At 37.2% G+C, this 12,818-nt stretch overlaps 2 protein-coding genes and 1 pseudogene across 3 annotated transcripts; all 3 read right to left on the bottom strand.

Annotated features, from left to right (window-relative positions):
• Positions 1 to 3,693: 3,693 nt before the first annotated feature.
• On the bottom strand, positions 3,694 to 7,026 carry LOC113280023 (annotated as a pseudogene).
• Positions 6,784 to 8,638, bottom strand: LOC113280022 (sodium channel modifier 1-like). The gene is made up of 4 exons (XM_026528660.1): positions 8,539 to 8,638; positions 8,237 to 8,451; positions 7,305 to 7,820; positions 6,784 to 7,139 (listed from the first exon to the last, which is right to left on the bottom strand). The coding sequence occupies exons 1-4, from the start codon at positions 8,636 to 8,638 to the stop codon at positions 7,092 to 7,094; spliced, it is 879 nt and encodes a 292-aa protein (XP_026384445.1). The 3' UTR covers positions 6,784 to 7,091.
• A 629-nt stretch (positions 8,639 to 9,267) lies between these two features.
• Positions 9,268 to 12,565, bottom strand: LOC113283606 (peptidyl-prolyl cis-trans isomerase CYP40-like). Of its 2 annotated transcripts, none has more exons than XM_026532938.1 (9): positions 12,262 to 12,565; positions 11,632 to 12,132; positions 11,441 to 11,528; positions 11,271 to 11,323; positions 10,653 to 10,757; positions 10,145 to 10,220; positions 9,895 to 9,932; positions 9,710 to 9,799; positions 9,268 to 9,457 (listed from the first exon to the last, which is right to left on the bottom strand). In XM_026532938.1, exons 1-8 carry the CDS (start codon positions 12,430 to 12,432, stop codon positions 9,746 to 9,748), a joined length of 1,086 nt encoding a protein of 361 aa, XP_026388723.1. In that variant the 5' UTR covers positions 12,433 to 12,565; the 3' UTR covers positions 9,268 to 9,457; positions 9,710 to 9,745. The 2 variants fall into 2 exon arrangements, with proteins under 2 accessions (XP_026388723.1, XP_026388722.1); XM_026532937.1 differs by having other exon boundaries at positions 9,727 to 9,799.
• Positions 12,566 to 12,818: the final 253 nt, after the last annotated feature.

The following is a 12,818-nucleotide window of genomic DNA, read 5'->3' as shown; positions in this document are numbered from 1 at the left end:
GAGTTTTATAACTTAAACTAGTTTTTTTTATATAGTTGAATAATTCTTTCGTTTAGTCATTTCTAAAACCGGTTTATAGTCAATTTCTACAAGTAATGCATTTCTTTCTTAGTAAGTCATGCAAGTTGATTTCACTTGGGAAACAAATTTAAGCATTTCCGCCATAGTATTTTCATAGTCCTATTGTTTTTTTCATTGAGTTATGCAGGTACTTTGATGCTCATTACTCACCCAAGGTTTATCAAAATGTTTAGACAGGGTAGGGTGGTCGTACCATGAGTTTTTAAGTGTTTTTAGTAGCTAATAATATTAATACATGATAAATGTAACTTATTATGTTCACATTCATATTATCAATTAGTTAACACTATTATTATAATTTATTAAAAGTATACAAAATCTGACAGAACTTAAACATGCCGCAAACGAAAAATTGAGTAAATGCCCGCATCTACCCACTTAAAATAGTCGTGTAGACCAGACAAACCTATAAAGATTTATCTGACATCAATGGACTCTCTCTGACTCATAAAGAACATGCAGATTACACGTCCAAATTTTTTCTCGGAAAAGAGGTTTGATGCCTCATTTATTTATTAATAAAACTTTTATACCTTCGTTTATAATGTATAATGGAATTGATTTCAGTATTCTTCCAGAATTGATAGTTCGGGTTGTTTAATAGAGTATTAAGGTTTTCATCTTTCCAGTGCTAGGATACGACATTCCTGTTACAATAAGAAAATATATAAGCTGCTTCGATGATGTCATATCTGTTTTTTAAATCAAAGTCAATACTTTAAAGTTTATGCAAGTATTATGTTGAATCCCAAAATCCCCACTGATAGAGTATTTTTTCTCCCGAGCTTTAGAATAGACCCATCAAAAACCTAAGAATAGCTTCAGAATCGCTTTAGAAGATAATGTTGAAACCACTCCATCGAGTCGCCGACAATAATGCATCATATACTCTTTTCTCTTCTGGATCTTCTCTTGTAGTACAATCAGTGTTGGCCATTTTCTCCTGCTAATATGTGAGAGTCAGTGCAACTCCAGAAGTTATAATAGGATTTGGCGTAGAGATTTCTATGTTTGTCCTAATTGCCATATAAGATTTTTCTCTATCTGATTCAGTTGTAGTTATTACCAACTCTGCATCATTCATAGGGTTATAATAGAGATTATACTTAATGTTATAGTTTGGGGAACACAAGTGCATGTAGTCGTTTATGTATATGACTATGTATCTAGCAGTGTTAGCACTATTCTGATTTATTTTACCAAAATATTAGGTTGCATCTAGCTTTTCCGACATGCTAAGTTACTATTCCACAAAATTCAGGTCATCCAATTTCACCCAAGTTTCTATTCTGGTTGTTGAACCCAGTGATAAGCCAGTCATGAAAGTTGGCTACTCCATTTGTCAAAGTTTGAAGATTAATATTCAGATACATCCATACTTGCATAAAACTAAATGAAGTCACGCATAAGTAAAGCATATGCCTCCATAGACATTTAAATTAAATGATTTTTTTATGTCTTCCCAATATAGGACTGTTATTTTACTTTGCTAGTTTGGGGCATATAGATTATATTTGAGGTATATCACTAAATGTCTATTAAAACTGTCCTTTATCACCGGATAACCCATAAACGTGATTAGTAGGGTCGCGAGGGAACACCTTTTTCTGGTCGGGCATGTGGTCCCTTATCTTCTTCTTTGGACCATATTTTTTTTCCTTGTTGTTGAACTTGTTCTTGAACGTATTGTTGAACTTCTCCTATTCCTCCTCCTCCTCCTCCTTCTTCTTTATCAAATTCCTTGTCACTTTTTTCTTCATCAACTTCCTTATCACTAGTTTGTTCTTCGTTACTCTCTTCTTTGGTAGGTGTATCAGAATCAAACTCATCTTGTGGTGGCAGCTCCACTTGAGGTGGTGGTTCATTGATGTGGATCTCTTTGGTGTTACTCGCTGAGCCCCTATGGTATTTAGCATCCAAGTTTTTACCGCCCTTTTGACGAGGTTCCAAACTCTGAAGAGAAGCAAGATCATGTTTCTTCTTATATTTCTTTTCAGCTTGCCTTTGCTTTCCCTTGTTTTTTCCTGGAGAGTATGTGGATAAACGATAAACAACAATCAGATCAAAATATATTTATGAATTCCAAGTATAGAATCGGTTTGCACGTACACACACAAAGATCGATTCCTAACATGGCACAAAAAAAATTTGTTCATATAAATGCTCACGTAATCCGATTTTATGCTAAAAAGTATACAGAAAAATATTGGACATTTTTTCCACCAAGAAACGGTTTATGTGGATACTTACATAAAATGATTATGGTCTTAGCAGTTAAGATATGAGAGACTATGAAATCGGTTTATGTAGACATTCATGCATAATATGATCCTAATAAAAAAAATACACAAAAAACAGTTATCTCTTACATATCATAATTGAGCTATAAAGGCATGAACATGGACCGATTATGATTAAATATTCACCAATCAGAAAACATATCCAAGACAATCGGTTTTTGCGAGCAAGAACAAAGACTGTTTCTGGTGCAAATCGGTTCACAAGTACTGGTAAAGCCAGAAAATTTTGATTTCAAAACAATCAAATTTTGAGTGATTGCATGTTATTAAACCCTAATTTAGAAGATTGGGTTGATAGAAAAGTACCTGATTCGAGTCATTTCCTCTTCTTATATTGCGTTAATTGTTTGATCGTCTTCCACAGCCGTTTGCGATGATGATTGTTTATTTCGAGTCGCTCTCCCAATTCATGGATCATCCGAACTAGGATAAGTAATTCTAGGAGGTTGCTTTGTTTGTGGTTGATTCGTCATTTTATGGAAAAAGGAAAAAAGACGATTGAGTGTTTTTTGGATCGTCGATAATCAACGATGTTTTTGTTTGAAAATGGAAGAAAAAAAAAAAAAAAAAGAAGAAGAGAAAAAGAATAGGTTGATGTAGGGGCAGAGATGCAATGGAAATGAAAAGATTAAAGTTTGAGGTGCCATTACTAAGATTTAATAGGTAAAATCGGTAGTATTAAGATTTAATGGAGAGTAACAGGAGGTTAGTCGTGGGAGAGTTTGAGAGATTTTAATGTATTTAAATCTCTAGGGATTTAGAGGGAGCGTGAGAGAGTCCAGGCAATTTGGGGGGTTTAACCCAAACTCCCTAGAAATCTCTTGTTTTTTGAGAGATTTTGTCCACGCACAAAAACATCATGAAACTCCCTCAAACTCCCCCAAATTATAAACTCCCTCAAACTCTAGTGTTTTACGACTAACAGGGAGTTTAAAAGATTCTAATCAAATCTCTCACCACTAACAGGGAGTTTAAGGGATTTTGAGGTAGTTTTAGAAACTCCCTATAAATTTCTTACCACTAACAGAGATTTTAAAAGATTTTGACAAACTCTCTCACGACTAACAGGGGATTTGCTAACTCCATTAAAATCTCCCAAACTCTCTCACGACTAACCCCCTGTAAATTAGTTATTTCATCAAATTTAGATATCCGTTATCCTTCTTCTAGGTGGGAACAAAATTTATGTAGGCCTCAAATAACCTATAGGCCTCAAACCAGCCACGTTGTTTTAGCCGTTAGTGTGTTGAACCTAGTATAGTATGGAATTGAATTTGATCATATTAAAGACCACCGATTCTGTACCCGTAGAAGTCGTTTTTTCATCAATTGATGAGGGGTATTTCAAATTCATAATACCCAGTTACATACGCAAGTAATATCACACTGATGGGTCCGTGCACATTTATGCGCCAGATACGCGTAGAAAAACACACGACTATCTGGAGGTGCCCATGGTTGCTGATAGCCAGCTACAGAGCTCAGCGACTACCACCGATTTCAGCGACAGACTGAAATGGGTCTACACAATACAGTTTGTTGCGAGCAGGATGTACGTGTGATTCTGATCTTGTCTTGATTCCTAAGAATAGTACTCCAGATTGCAAAATATCTTCTTAACTGCAACTCTGCAGGACAGCCAGGATCACTGACCCAACAAGGGCCCCAAGGCCCCTAACATCTGGTGTGCCTTTTTTTCTTCTTCTTTTGGTGGTTTAGTGCTGGTCGTACTGAAGGTGGAGGTGGGGGTGAAGGGGAGAGAGAGACGGAGCAAACAAGGAGGAAGACTGGTAGACATAGAGTAGCCTGTTTTTTGAAACAGTTACAGAGCCTATTCCTCTCTTGTTCTTTTGCTCATAATTCCTCAATTAAGGGCAAGTCTGAAGGAAGCAGGCTAGTTAAGTAGCTTGATGATGATAGGTAACCCAAATTAAATTGAACGACATTTGCTTGAATCTTTTCTATACTGAGATCAACCTTCTCTCCTTAGCTAGTGCACACAGGTGAGGCAGCAGGTTTTTCTCTACTGCAACATCTTTCTATTCTACAACAGCCCTTTTCACTGCAAGAACCAGTGGCCCTGTAGACATAGACCCAATGTTCAACATAAGAATCTCTCCCAACCCCAATAAGACCACCGGGTACAGCAAACTGAGGCTCATTTTGTTCAGCAAGTAGTAATTTACACTCGAGTATACTGGTGCGCACTTGATGGCACCATTTTCATCTTTAAAAACAATACCGGGTCACACCTCAATGAATTGATTCACCCTAAAGACACCCCTCTGAGGATACTCCCACCAGCAACACCACCCTTGATTTCATCAACCTCTGAACCAGGCTTATTGACATCAGATGACCATGTTCACCAACAAAATTAAGTTCCTCTCTGGAATAAGAACCCTTCTCTAATATATTCGCACACAGCATCAATGTTGTATTTTTAGTTGAGCAGAAATTGGGATTACAGGGGCACCATCAGCAACAGTGTTCTGAATAAACACCTGAACAGCTTCACGGTGATTGATGGCTACATTTTCTTTTCCTTAATAAGACCAACTTTATTCTGAAGGGTGATTATGTGTTGGAGACCCATGACGAGATGCTCTGAAGTCTGAGGTTGGGGACAGCTTTCATTGCTAGCTACCAGAAGTGGTGCCCCGTCCATGATTGCTGCTCCATTAAGCATGGTATCCATAAGAATTTATGGCGCGGCCAGTCGACAAAAGAAACATGTCTCAATAATTTCATTCTTGCAACTTCAAACCCAGGCACATCACATGTAGAAGTATCTTATAACACATGAAGAAGCGGACACATCAGTTGGAGTATGTAGGTTAAAAAAGATACTTAAGACACTAAAACAGCCATTAGATAGTAAAAAAGCTTTTTTGGTCCCGAGTCTGCTTACATTGTTACGGGAGTAAAACAGACAGCCCTATGTACCATTTTCCCAGATAAGCAAATATCAAAGCAGTTGTTGCTGGATCCCTAATTCTCAAGATTGCGGCAGCAAAACGCTGTGACAAGCAATGTAAAGCATAAACCATCAGAGATTCATGCCTGTCTCATCCTAGAGCAACTATGCTTCATTATTTTGAAGGTACAAAATAATACGTACATCAAGCGTATCTCATCCTAGAGTAACAATAATGCTAACTGATTCACACTTGGCTAATCGATTACTTCATGAGTGTTAAAGTTCACTTACCAGCGCATTAGACAGGAAAACCGGAGAGTCAAGCAAAGTAGTCGGAATAAGACCAGGTGGGAATGCAGAGTCAGGAGATTGAGCTTCAGAAGATTAGATCTTTGCAGTGATCAGTCTTGGAGCATTAAACCCAGCTCTTGCTGTCATTTTCTCAGCCGGACCACCACCGCCAGCCCTCATGATTGATTAGACAAATGTCCTTGGTTATAGGCTCATCACATGATCTTACCGGAGTCAAACCGCACCTGCAGTAGATAACAAATCATAGTAACTAGTGTAAACTACAATCAATCCGATCATCAGATAAATTTACAGGTGCCCAAACAAAGATAACAAGTTGAAAGCCCTGATGAGCTTTTATGGAAGAAATCCTATGAGCTAATTTAACTTAACAAAAAAAGTAAAAAACAATAAAAGAGACTCACATTTTCATCTTGAAACCACTTCACAGGGCATTCAAGCTTCCAACCAGCAGCAGTAAAGTTATGTTCTTTCTACTTCTTCATTTTCCGCTCCACTATTGTTCCTCGCTTTATAACTGGTGGTTCCAGATTGCACTTCTGGTGACGCCAAAGTTCTTTGTTCGGAACACTAGCTGATATTGAAAAAAAAAAGTATACATATTACTAGATTTTGCCCCATATTGTTGTTTACTTCTCAAATCTTGTTCGGGCTTTTGGGTTATAACGAGTGAACCAGAGCATACTCATGAACTAAAAACAATCAAAATGAATTGTTATTCACGAGATTGGTTCAGCCACGGGTGGGTCTCAGACAATTTCCATTTAAGCGTGAGGTCGAAACAAAATCTGTAAGCAATTAAGAGTCCGGTAATGCCATAATTGTACCAATAATGAGAACACAAAAACATTGGTCAGCAACAATGGTCCAAGCTGCAAATGAAGCGAGTCCATTATAATTACTCACTGCTCATGCGGTAAACTATCAATTGAAAGATTAGTGAATCCAACACTAAAGAGTGTTACCTCATGTAGTTAACATTACTCAACCATAACACTGATCATCTTGAAAGTAACATTAAGAACAGAATCTAAGTGTGAACTCTGCCCACCGATAATACCCTCGTTGATGATTTCAAACTGAAAAAGAGAGGATATTCTTACAGCATTACAAATTAAACCCAACCAAATCTATGACACCTAAGTTTTTGAAGCAAGGACAACGGAATCGTCACTCAAACCAGTTTGTTAACCGAATATACTGTTGTTTTACAACCAATCTCCTGAAATGAGGAAGGATGGGAAAAAGATACTTCAACCTATATCCAATAATAAAGAGGTAGATGTTTGAAATTCTTATGTTATTGTACGATGCATGTCATAACTTCAGAAATACCGGTTCCACCTTGAAGCGGATTAAAAAATAAAGGCAAAATGGAAATCCAAACTGATTTACTTTGTCAGTAAGTTCCATGGAGATGATCGATCTGTACAAGTCCACCCATATACAGGTAATTCCAACATTTTATTTCACCAGTCTTACGACAAGCAAACATTTGGATCTTCCTCGTCCGAGTCAAACTCTACCTGCAGCAGAAAAGAAAGCACAGTAATTAGTCTAAACTACAATCCACCAGATCATTAGATAAATTTACAGCTGCCCAAAGAAAGATAACTGGCTGTAAGGCCTGATAAGCTTTCATGGAAAGAAATCCTATGAGCTAATTTAACATAACAAAATAACAAACCCACATTTTCATCTCGAAACCACTTTCCATGGCAGTCCCGCTTCCAACCAGCAGCAGTAAAGTTAAGTTCTTGCTCACGACGTTTTGCTAGCTCCAACTGATGCTCTGCCAGCATTCTACCAGCTTCTTCATATTCCTCTCCACTATTATTCCTCTCTGTATAACTGGCGGTTCCAGATTGTACCTCTAGTGACGCCCCAGTATTTTGTCTGGAAACACTATCTGAAGTTGAAGAAAAAGGAGTATACATTTGACTAGGTTTTGCCTCATATTGTTTTCTACCTCTCGAATTTTGTTCAGGCTTTTGGGTTTTAAGTGCCTCTGAAGTCACCTTCCATGTCCATTCAATCAATGGATTCTTTCTAGTAAACTCGTTCTTCTGACTGGACGAACCAGAATACATGTTTCCAGTAGAATCATCTGATAAAGCTATTCTCTTGCTTATTTCTTCCTGTTGATTTAGTTCTTTTTCCTTAAACCTTGACAATGCAGCTACATGGCGTGATCCCTTGTTATGCATCTACATAATTTACTTACAAATATCAGAATCTCCAAAGCAAGTTAACTTTGTGCAGAACTCAGTTCCACCAAGATTAGAACTCAATAGGAGAAATGGAATTGCCATCAAACACAACAAAATCAGTGTTTACAAAAACGCCAATTCAGATAACCCCGCAAAGATCATTAATCAAACAGTAGACAGAATTTTTTTCCTTCAAAGCAATATATGCAACAGCTAGTGAAAACTGTAGATTCTATTATAACCAATAGGTATTCAATAGAAATTCAAATAGCAGCAATGAATAAAACTGGAATTCTATGCTAAATCAGCTCTATTTTTGTTAATTTGGATGAAACAAAACTCAAAACTGTAACAAGAACCCTAGCTTACTGGTAAAGATTATATAGGGTTAGGGTTTAGGGGTGATTACTTACGGTGAGGATGAGAGAAGTATCGAAGATGGGTTTGTTAGGGCAGACAAGGCAAGCGTATTTTCCACTGGGGAGTTTCTTGAAATGAGAAGAATCTGAAAGATTGTCAACAAGAAGATCATCAACTCTTCTCTTCCTGTATTTAGCCTCCCTTCCCCAACTATCTCCACCAAACACACTCAGCAAACCGCGGAGGCAAGAGTTCTTACTCCCCAATTTTTATTTTCGTATTCGTTAAAAGCGTTGGAGAAGACGTAAACAGTCGACTCATTTTTTATTTCAGACGACGCATTGAAAAGACCTACTTTGTTCCACTGGCTTGCAAATTGTTTCCGGAATTCTAAGCAAGGACATGTAATGAACTTGCCTAACAGGCTTAATTTGCTTTAGATTTTCTTCCTCCATGGACACGATATATTGCTTTAGATGATGATAATTTTGAATTGGCCGTGGCGCATGTACCACATAATACGTTCCAACTACCGTATGTGCACTCAAACTAAAAGAAAACGAGCCACCGCCCTTATGTTATGTTGTTCTAAATTTTGATGCATCAACACTAATAGTGAGTTATGGTTTCTAGTTAGAAATAATGCAGGAAACTGCAGGACAATCTTTCGCAGGCTCTCCAGAAGAGGCAGAAGCTCTAGCTCTCCTCAGAGCAATGGAGTGGGCTAAAGAGGCAGATCTTCAACACTTTTATATCCAGGGAGACCACCACAGGATTATCAATTTTGAATATTCTCCTGGCGGCAGTTTAGATTCTAGAGACGTGCAATACGTTTTTTGGGCTTTAATTTATGATGCTGCGGATTCCCTAGCAAAACATGGCAAATTTTTTTCTTCTTTTTGTAACTACCAGCATTGCACTGATGACTTCCCTAAGCTAAGTTATTGCAGCTTCTCCTGTATTCCATTTGGGACGAGAGATTAAGGCCCCCATTAGAGGAATAACCTTGTCCAGGGCAACCTCAAATGAGACGGCCATAATTGCTCAAGTCTGTTTAGTTAATATATGCTATTTTCAGAACAAAGACAAAAAAAAACTACCATATGTGCTCAGTAATGTAGCATAAAATTCAAAAGAAAAAAAATCTCTATGACTTAAAATAATGTTTAAACAAAAAACAAAAATTAACTAAGTTCAAGTTGATCATAGAATGTCAAAATTGGATGGTTATGTAGTACTTCAAAATTGGATGTTCCTTCCCCTCATCAGAAAACCTGAAACGAAACCAGCTCCAATCAGATGATTGTAGACATGCTTTAACCACTCTATTTATAACGGTAATAACATTAGAATTACAAAAACTGGGAGAAAAATATCTTTTGTCAAAAGCAAAAAGTATGCTAGAAAGAGGCCATGACTGAAACTTACACACCATACAGAAAGTAAGCAAAAGAATTCCAAAAAATGAAACGAGAAAACAAGACAAACTATCAAGCAAACTCCATTTCAGCAGAGAATAAATATACCCAGAAAAAGACAGTACCATCAGTGGCTGTAACATTCTACTGGAACATTTTCGAATACGCCTTCTTTTCCAGATCACGTCTATCAGCAATCTGCAAGCCAATTTTATCAACAGTTTTAATTTCTGTTTTGTTGTTCAGGAAAATTAAATCACCCAGCACTCAGAATGATTTAAGATTATGCTTACCTTCTTCTTTGCAACAGCAAGCTCCTTTTTTATTCCAGCTGTAAGAAAAACATATGATGCACCAAGGTTAGAAAAAATCATGTCCAGTAAGTTTGTAACCCAGAAATCAGGTATCAAATACTATGCAGGCCGTTTGAAACTTTCACTAGTCGAGGATCAACATAAAGAGAAAGAGAGCTTATGCTTATTATCTAATAAACTTATTTTCCACATACTACATTTTTATGTAAATATATACGTGATAACTCACCATCACTTGGTTCCAACTCTAATGCCTTTTTGAAACTCTCGACAGCAGCATCCACATCCTTTAATGCCATATATGCCTGATAAATCAACCAACAGTTACTCTTTAAGTTACAATTCTATCAAATGTAAAGCAGGACTAGGGTGCAAAGTTGCAAAAGCAAACACATGAGCATTTAATATGACCCTTGACATATTGTTTGATATACCACCCGCAGTTGAGGCGAAGAATGTCAATGATGTTACCTGTTAAGTCATCAATGGTCTCTACTATTTAGTTCAACAAAATTCACCGGTGATTCTTCAAGTGTCATACATTTTCCAACTGTAAATATCATTTAACTATTGTTTGTCTTTCTGGTATTAATTGTGCTACATCGTCAAAGAAGAGAATGTAATTTTGGAAACTTTGCCTTCTCTTAGACAATTAGCATTTTCCACTATCATATGTAATGCTATGGCAGCTCACTGTTTAAGCAAAGAAGTTTTGCGTTATTGGGAGAGATACCAACCTGCCCTTGGCGAAACAAAGCTTTGACATTGTCCTCCCCATCGCGCATTGCGAAGTCTGTGTCCAATAAAGCTCCTTTTAAATCTCCAAGTTTCAGTTTACATGCCTAAAAAGAGCACGCACACAATAATGCTCATTAGAATTAAAGTAACAATCTTAAATTCAAAGAAAAACACCTACATGAACAACTAGTTGCTTTTTAGAGTAACATCACAAGTCCGCAGTTAATGGAACCTCTCCAAGACTTCTGATCAATGTCAATCTTCAACTACTGCAACTTAGTACATCTTACACCTTAATAGTTAAAGGATATAATTGCTAATGCCACTGACATGGAAAATCAGGACACATCCAAGTTATCAATCCGCAATTATTTGTTTGCACTAAAAAGTTTCAAAACTGACTATTTAATTCTCCAAAAAGATACTCTCAAAATAAATGTTGACAATGGCACATACTAATTGCTAATGCCACTGACATGGAAAATCAGGACATGCCGAAGTTATCGACCCGCAACTATTTGGTTGCACTGATTATAAACTGACTCTTCAATTCTCCAAAAAGATACTTTCAAAATAAATGTTGAAAACGGCACATACTAATATTCAGAAATACTTACAGAACTATTTGTGAATATCTGTGACTTTGATTTCCTCAGAGATGAACTTTTTTCTGCAAAATCAAGTAAATTATAATCAGACTACATATAGGCATGCCGCATGTTCTACTCTGGTCAAACCTTACAAAACAGCTTAACGTTGATAAACAAGGAGAACTTAAAAAGACTACCTTCATCAATGTCATCTTTCTCCCAGCAAATATCCAAGTACCGCAAGGCCTTGCGATACTTACGAAGAGCCATCTTATAGTCTTGCTTCTGTACACAGCCAAATGCAGAAACTATTAAACAAACACGAAGAACAAGCATAATTAAGGCGTTGCTAACGATGCATGCAACATTCCTGTCTGCCAATTATTACCTTGTAATGCTCGTTTCCAAAACCTTTAACAGCACTAACAGCATCCATCCACCAAGTGATTTCCCCTGACTTCTCTTCGAGGTCAGCTGGCCAATCAGGATAAGTATCACCATCATTGAAAAAGTTTGAAGTCCCATCATCAACTCCCTCGGGAATCTCTCCACAATCAGCAATTAAAATCTCAAGATCAGGAGCATCACCCACAGTTGTAGGAACATGTTCAATAGAACGAACCACACCCATACCCTTAATCACTTTACCAAAAACAACATGTTTTCCATCTAGATGAGATGTCCGGGTAGTCGTAATAAAGAACTGTGATCCATTAGTATCTGGACCTGAATTAGCCATTGACAACATTCCTTTCCTCTCATGTTTTAATTCAAAATTCTCATCCTCAAATTTCACACCATAGATTGATTCTCCCCCTGTCCCATTCCTAGCACTTATATCCCCACCTTGTATCATAAAACCTTTGACTACCCGGTGAAAACAATTACCCTGAAAACAAAAACACAATTAAAAGACCCAATCCAGAATCAAATACAGATGCATAATACAATCAAAACATAGAAGAAAAAAAGACCAACTTTTTTTTTTTTAATAATTAGTACTTAAATCAATCAATACCTTGAAGTGAAGAGGAACTCCGGTATTAGGACCAATACCCTTTTCACCGGTACACAGAGCCCTGAAATTTTCAGCAGTTTTAGGAACAACATCACTGTAAACTTCAATAACGATTCTTCCTTCTAATTCACCTCCGATGGTTATATCTAAGAAACATCTTGGATTCACCATGATTGTTTGTTTTTTATTCTCAGCCTCTGCGGTACTTTTAGGATGAAGTACAGAACTGGATATATAAAGGGAGCCCTAATTCTTATGGGTTTTTATTTTTAGGTCTTTTATTTTCAGAAATCGCGCTCGAAAATTTGTCTCTTCGAAAAAAGGGAAGTGAAGCGGCAGTGTTCTGTAATATAATATACGCTCGTGGGAGTGGAGACATTGTGCACGCACCGACTTCCAAGTCATGTGGGTAGGTCCGGTAGGACCAGGTTGTTTGAACTAGTTTACTTCGTTGACCGATGTAAACTAAATTACTGTTTGGATGGAGTTGGTTTTGTAAGAGGGTGTTCATGCACCCTAGCAAGAGCATCTACGGTAATGGTAAAAAAAACTCAGAT

Source organism: Papaver somniferum, chromosome 5 (assembly GCF_003573695.1).
Source record: "Papaver somniferum cultivar HN1 chromosome 5, ASM357369v1, whole genome shotgun sequence".
NCBI lineage: Eukaryota > Viridiplantae > Streptophyta > Magnoliopsida > Ranunculales > Papaveraceae > Papaver > Papaver somniferum.
This window is presented reverse-complemented; position numbering and strand designations above follow the sequence as displayed.

Excerpts from the sequence above, each read along its gene's own strand:
- LOC113280022 (XM_026528660.1), bottom strand. The coding sequence starts at position 8,638 with ATGGAGGAAGAAAATCTAAAGCAAATTAAGCCTGTTAGGCAAGTTCAT. Across the intron at positions 8,452-8,538 it reads TTGCAAGCCAGTGGAACAAA|AATTGGGGAGTAAGAACTCT; the intron begins GTAGGTCTTTTC and ends TACGAAAATAAA. Across the intron at positions 7,821-8,236 it reads ATACTTCTCTCATCCTCACC|ATGCATAACAAGGGATCACG; the intron begins GTAAGTAATCAC and ends TAAATTATGTAG.
- LOC113283606 (XM_026532938.1), bottom strand. The coding sequence starts at position 12,432 with ATGGTGAATCCAAGATGTTTCTTAGATATAACCATCGGAGGTGAATTA. Across the intron at positions 12,133-12,261 it reads GAGTTCCTCTTCACTTCAAG|GGTAATTGTTTTCACCGGGT; the intron begins GTATTGATTGAT and ends TTTTGTTTTCAG. Across the intron at positions 9,933-10,144 it reads AGAGTTGGAACCAAGTGATG|CTGGAATAAAAAAGGAGCTT; the intron begins GTGAGTTATCAC and ends TTTTTCTTACAG.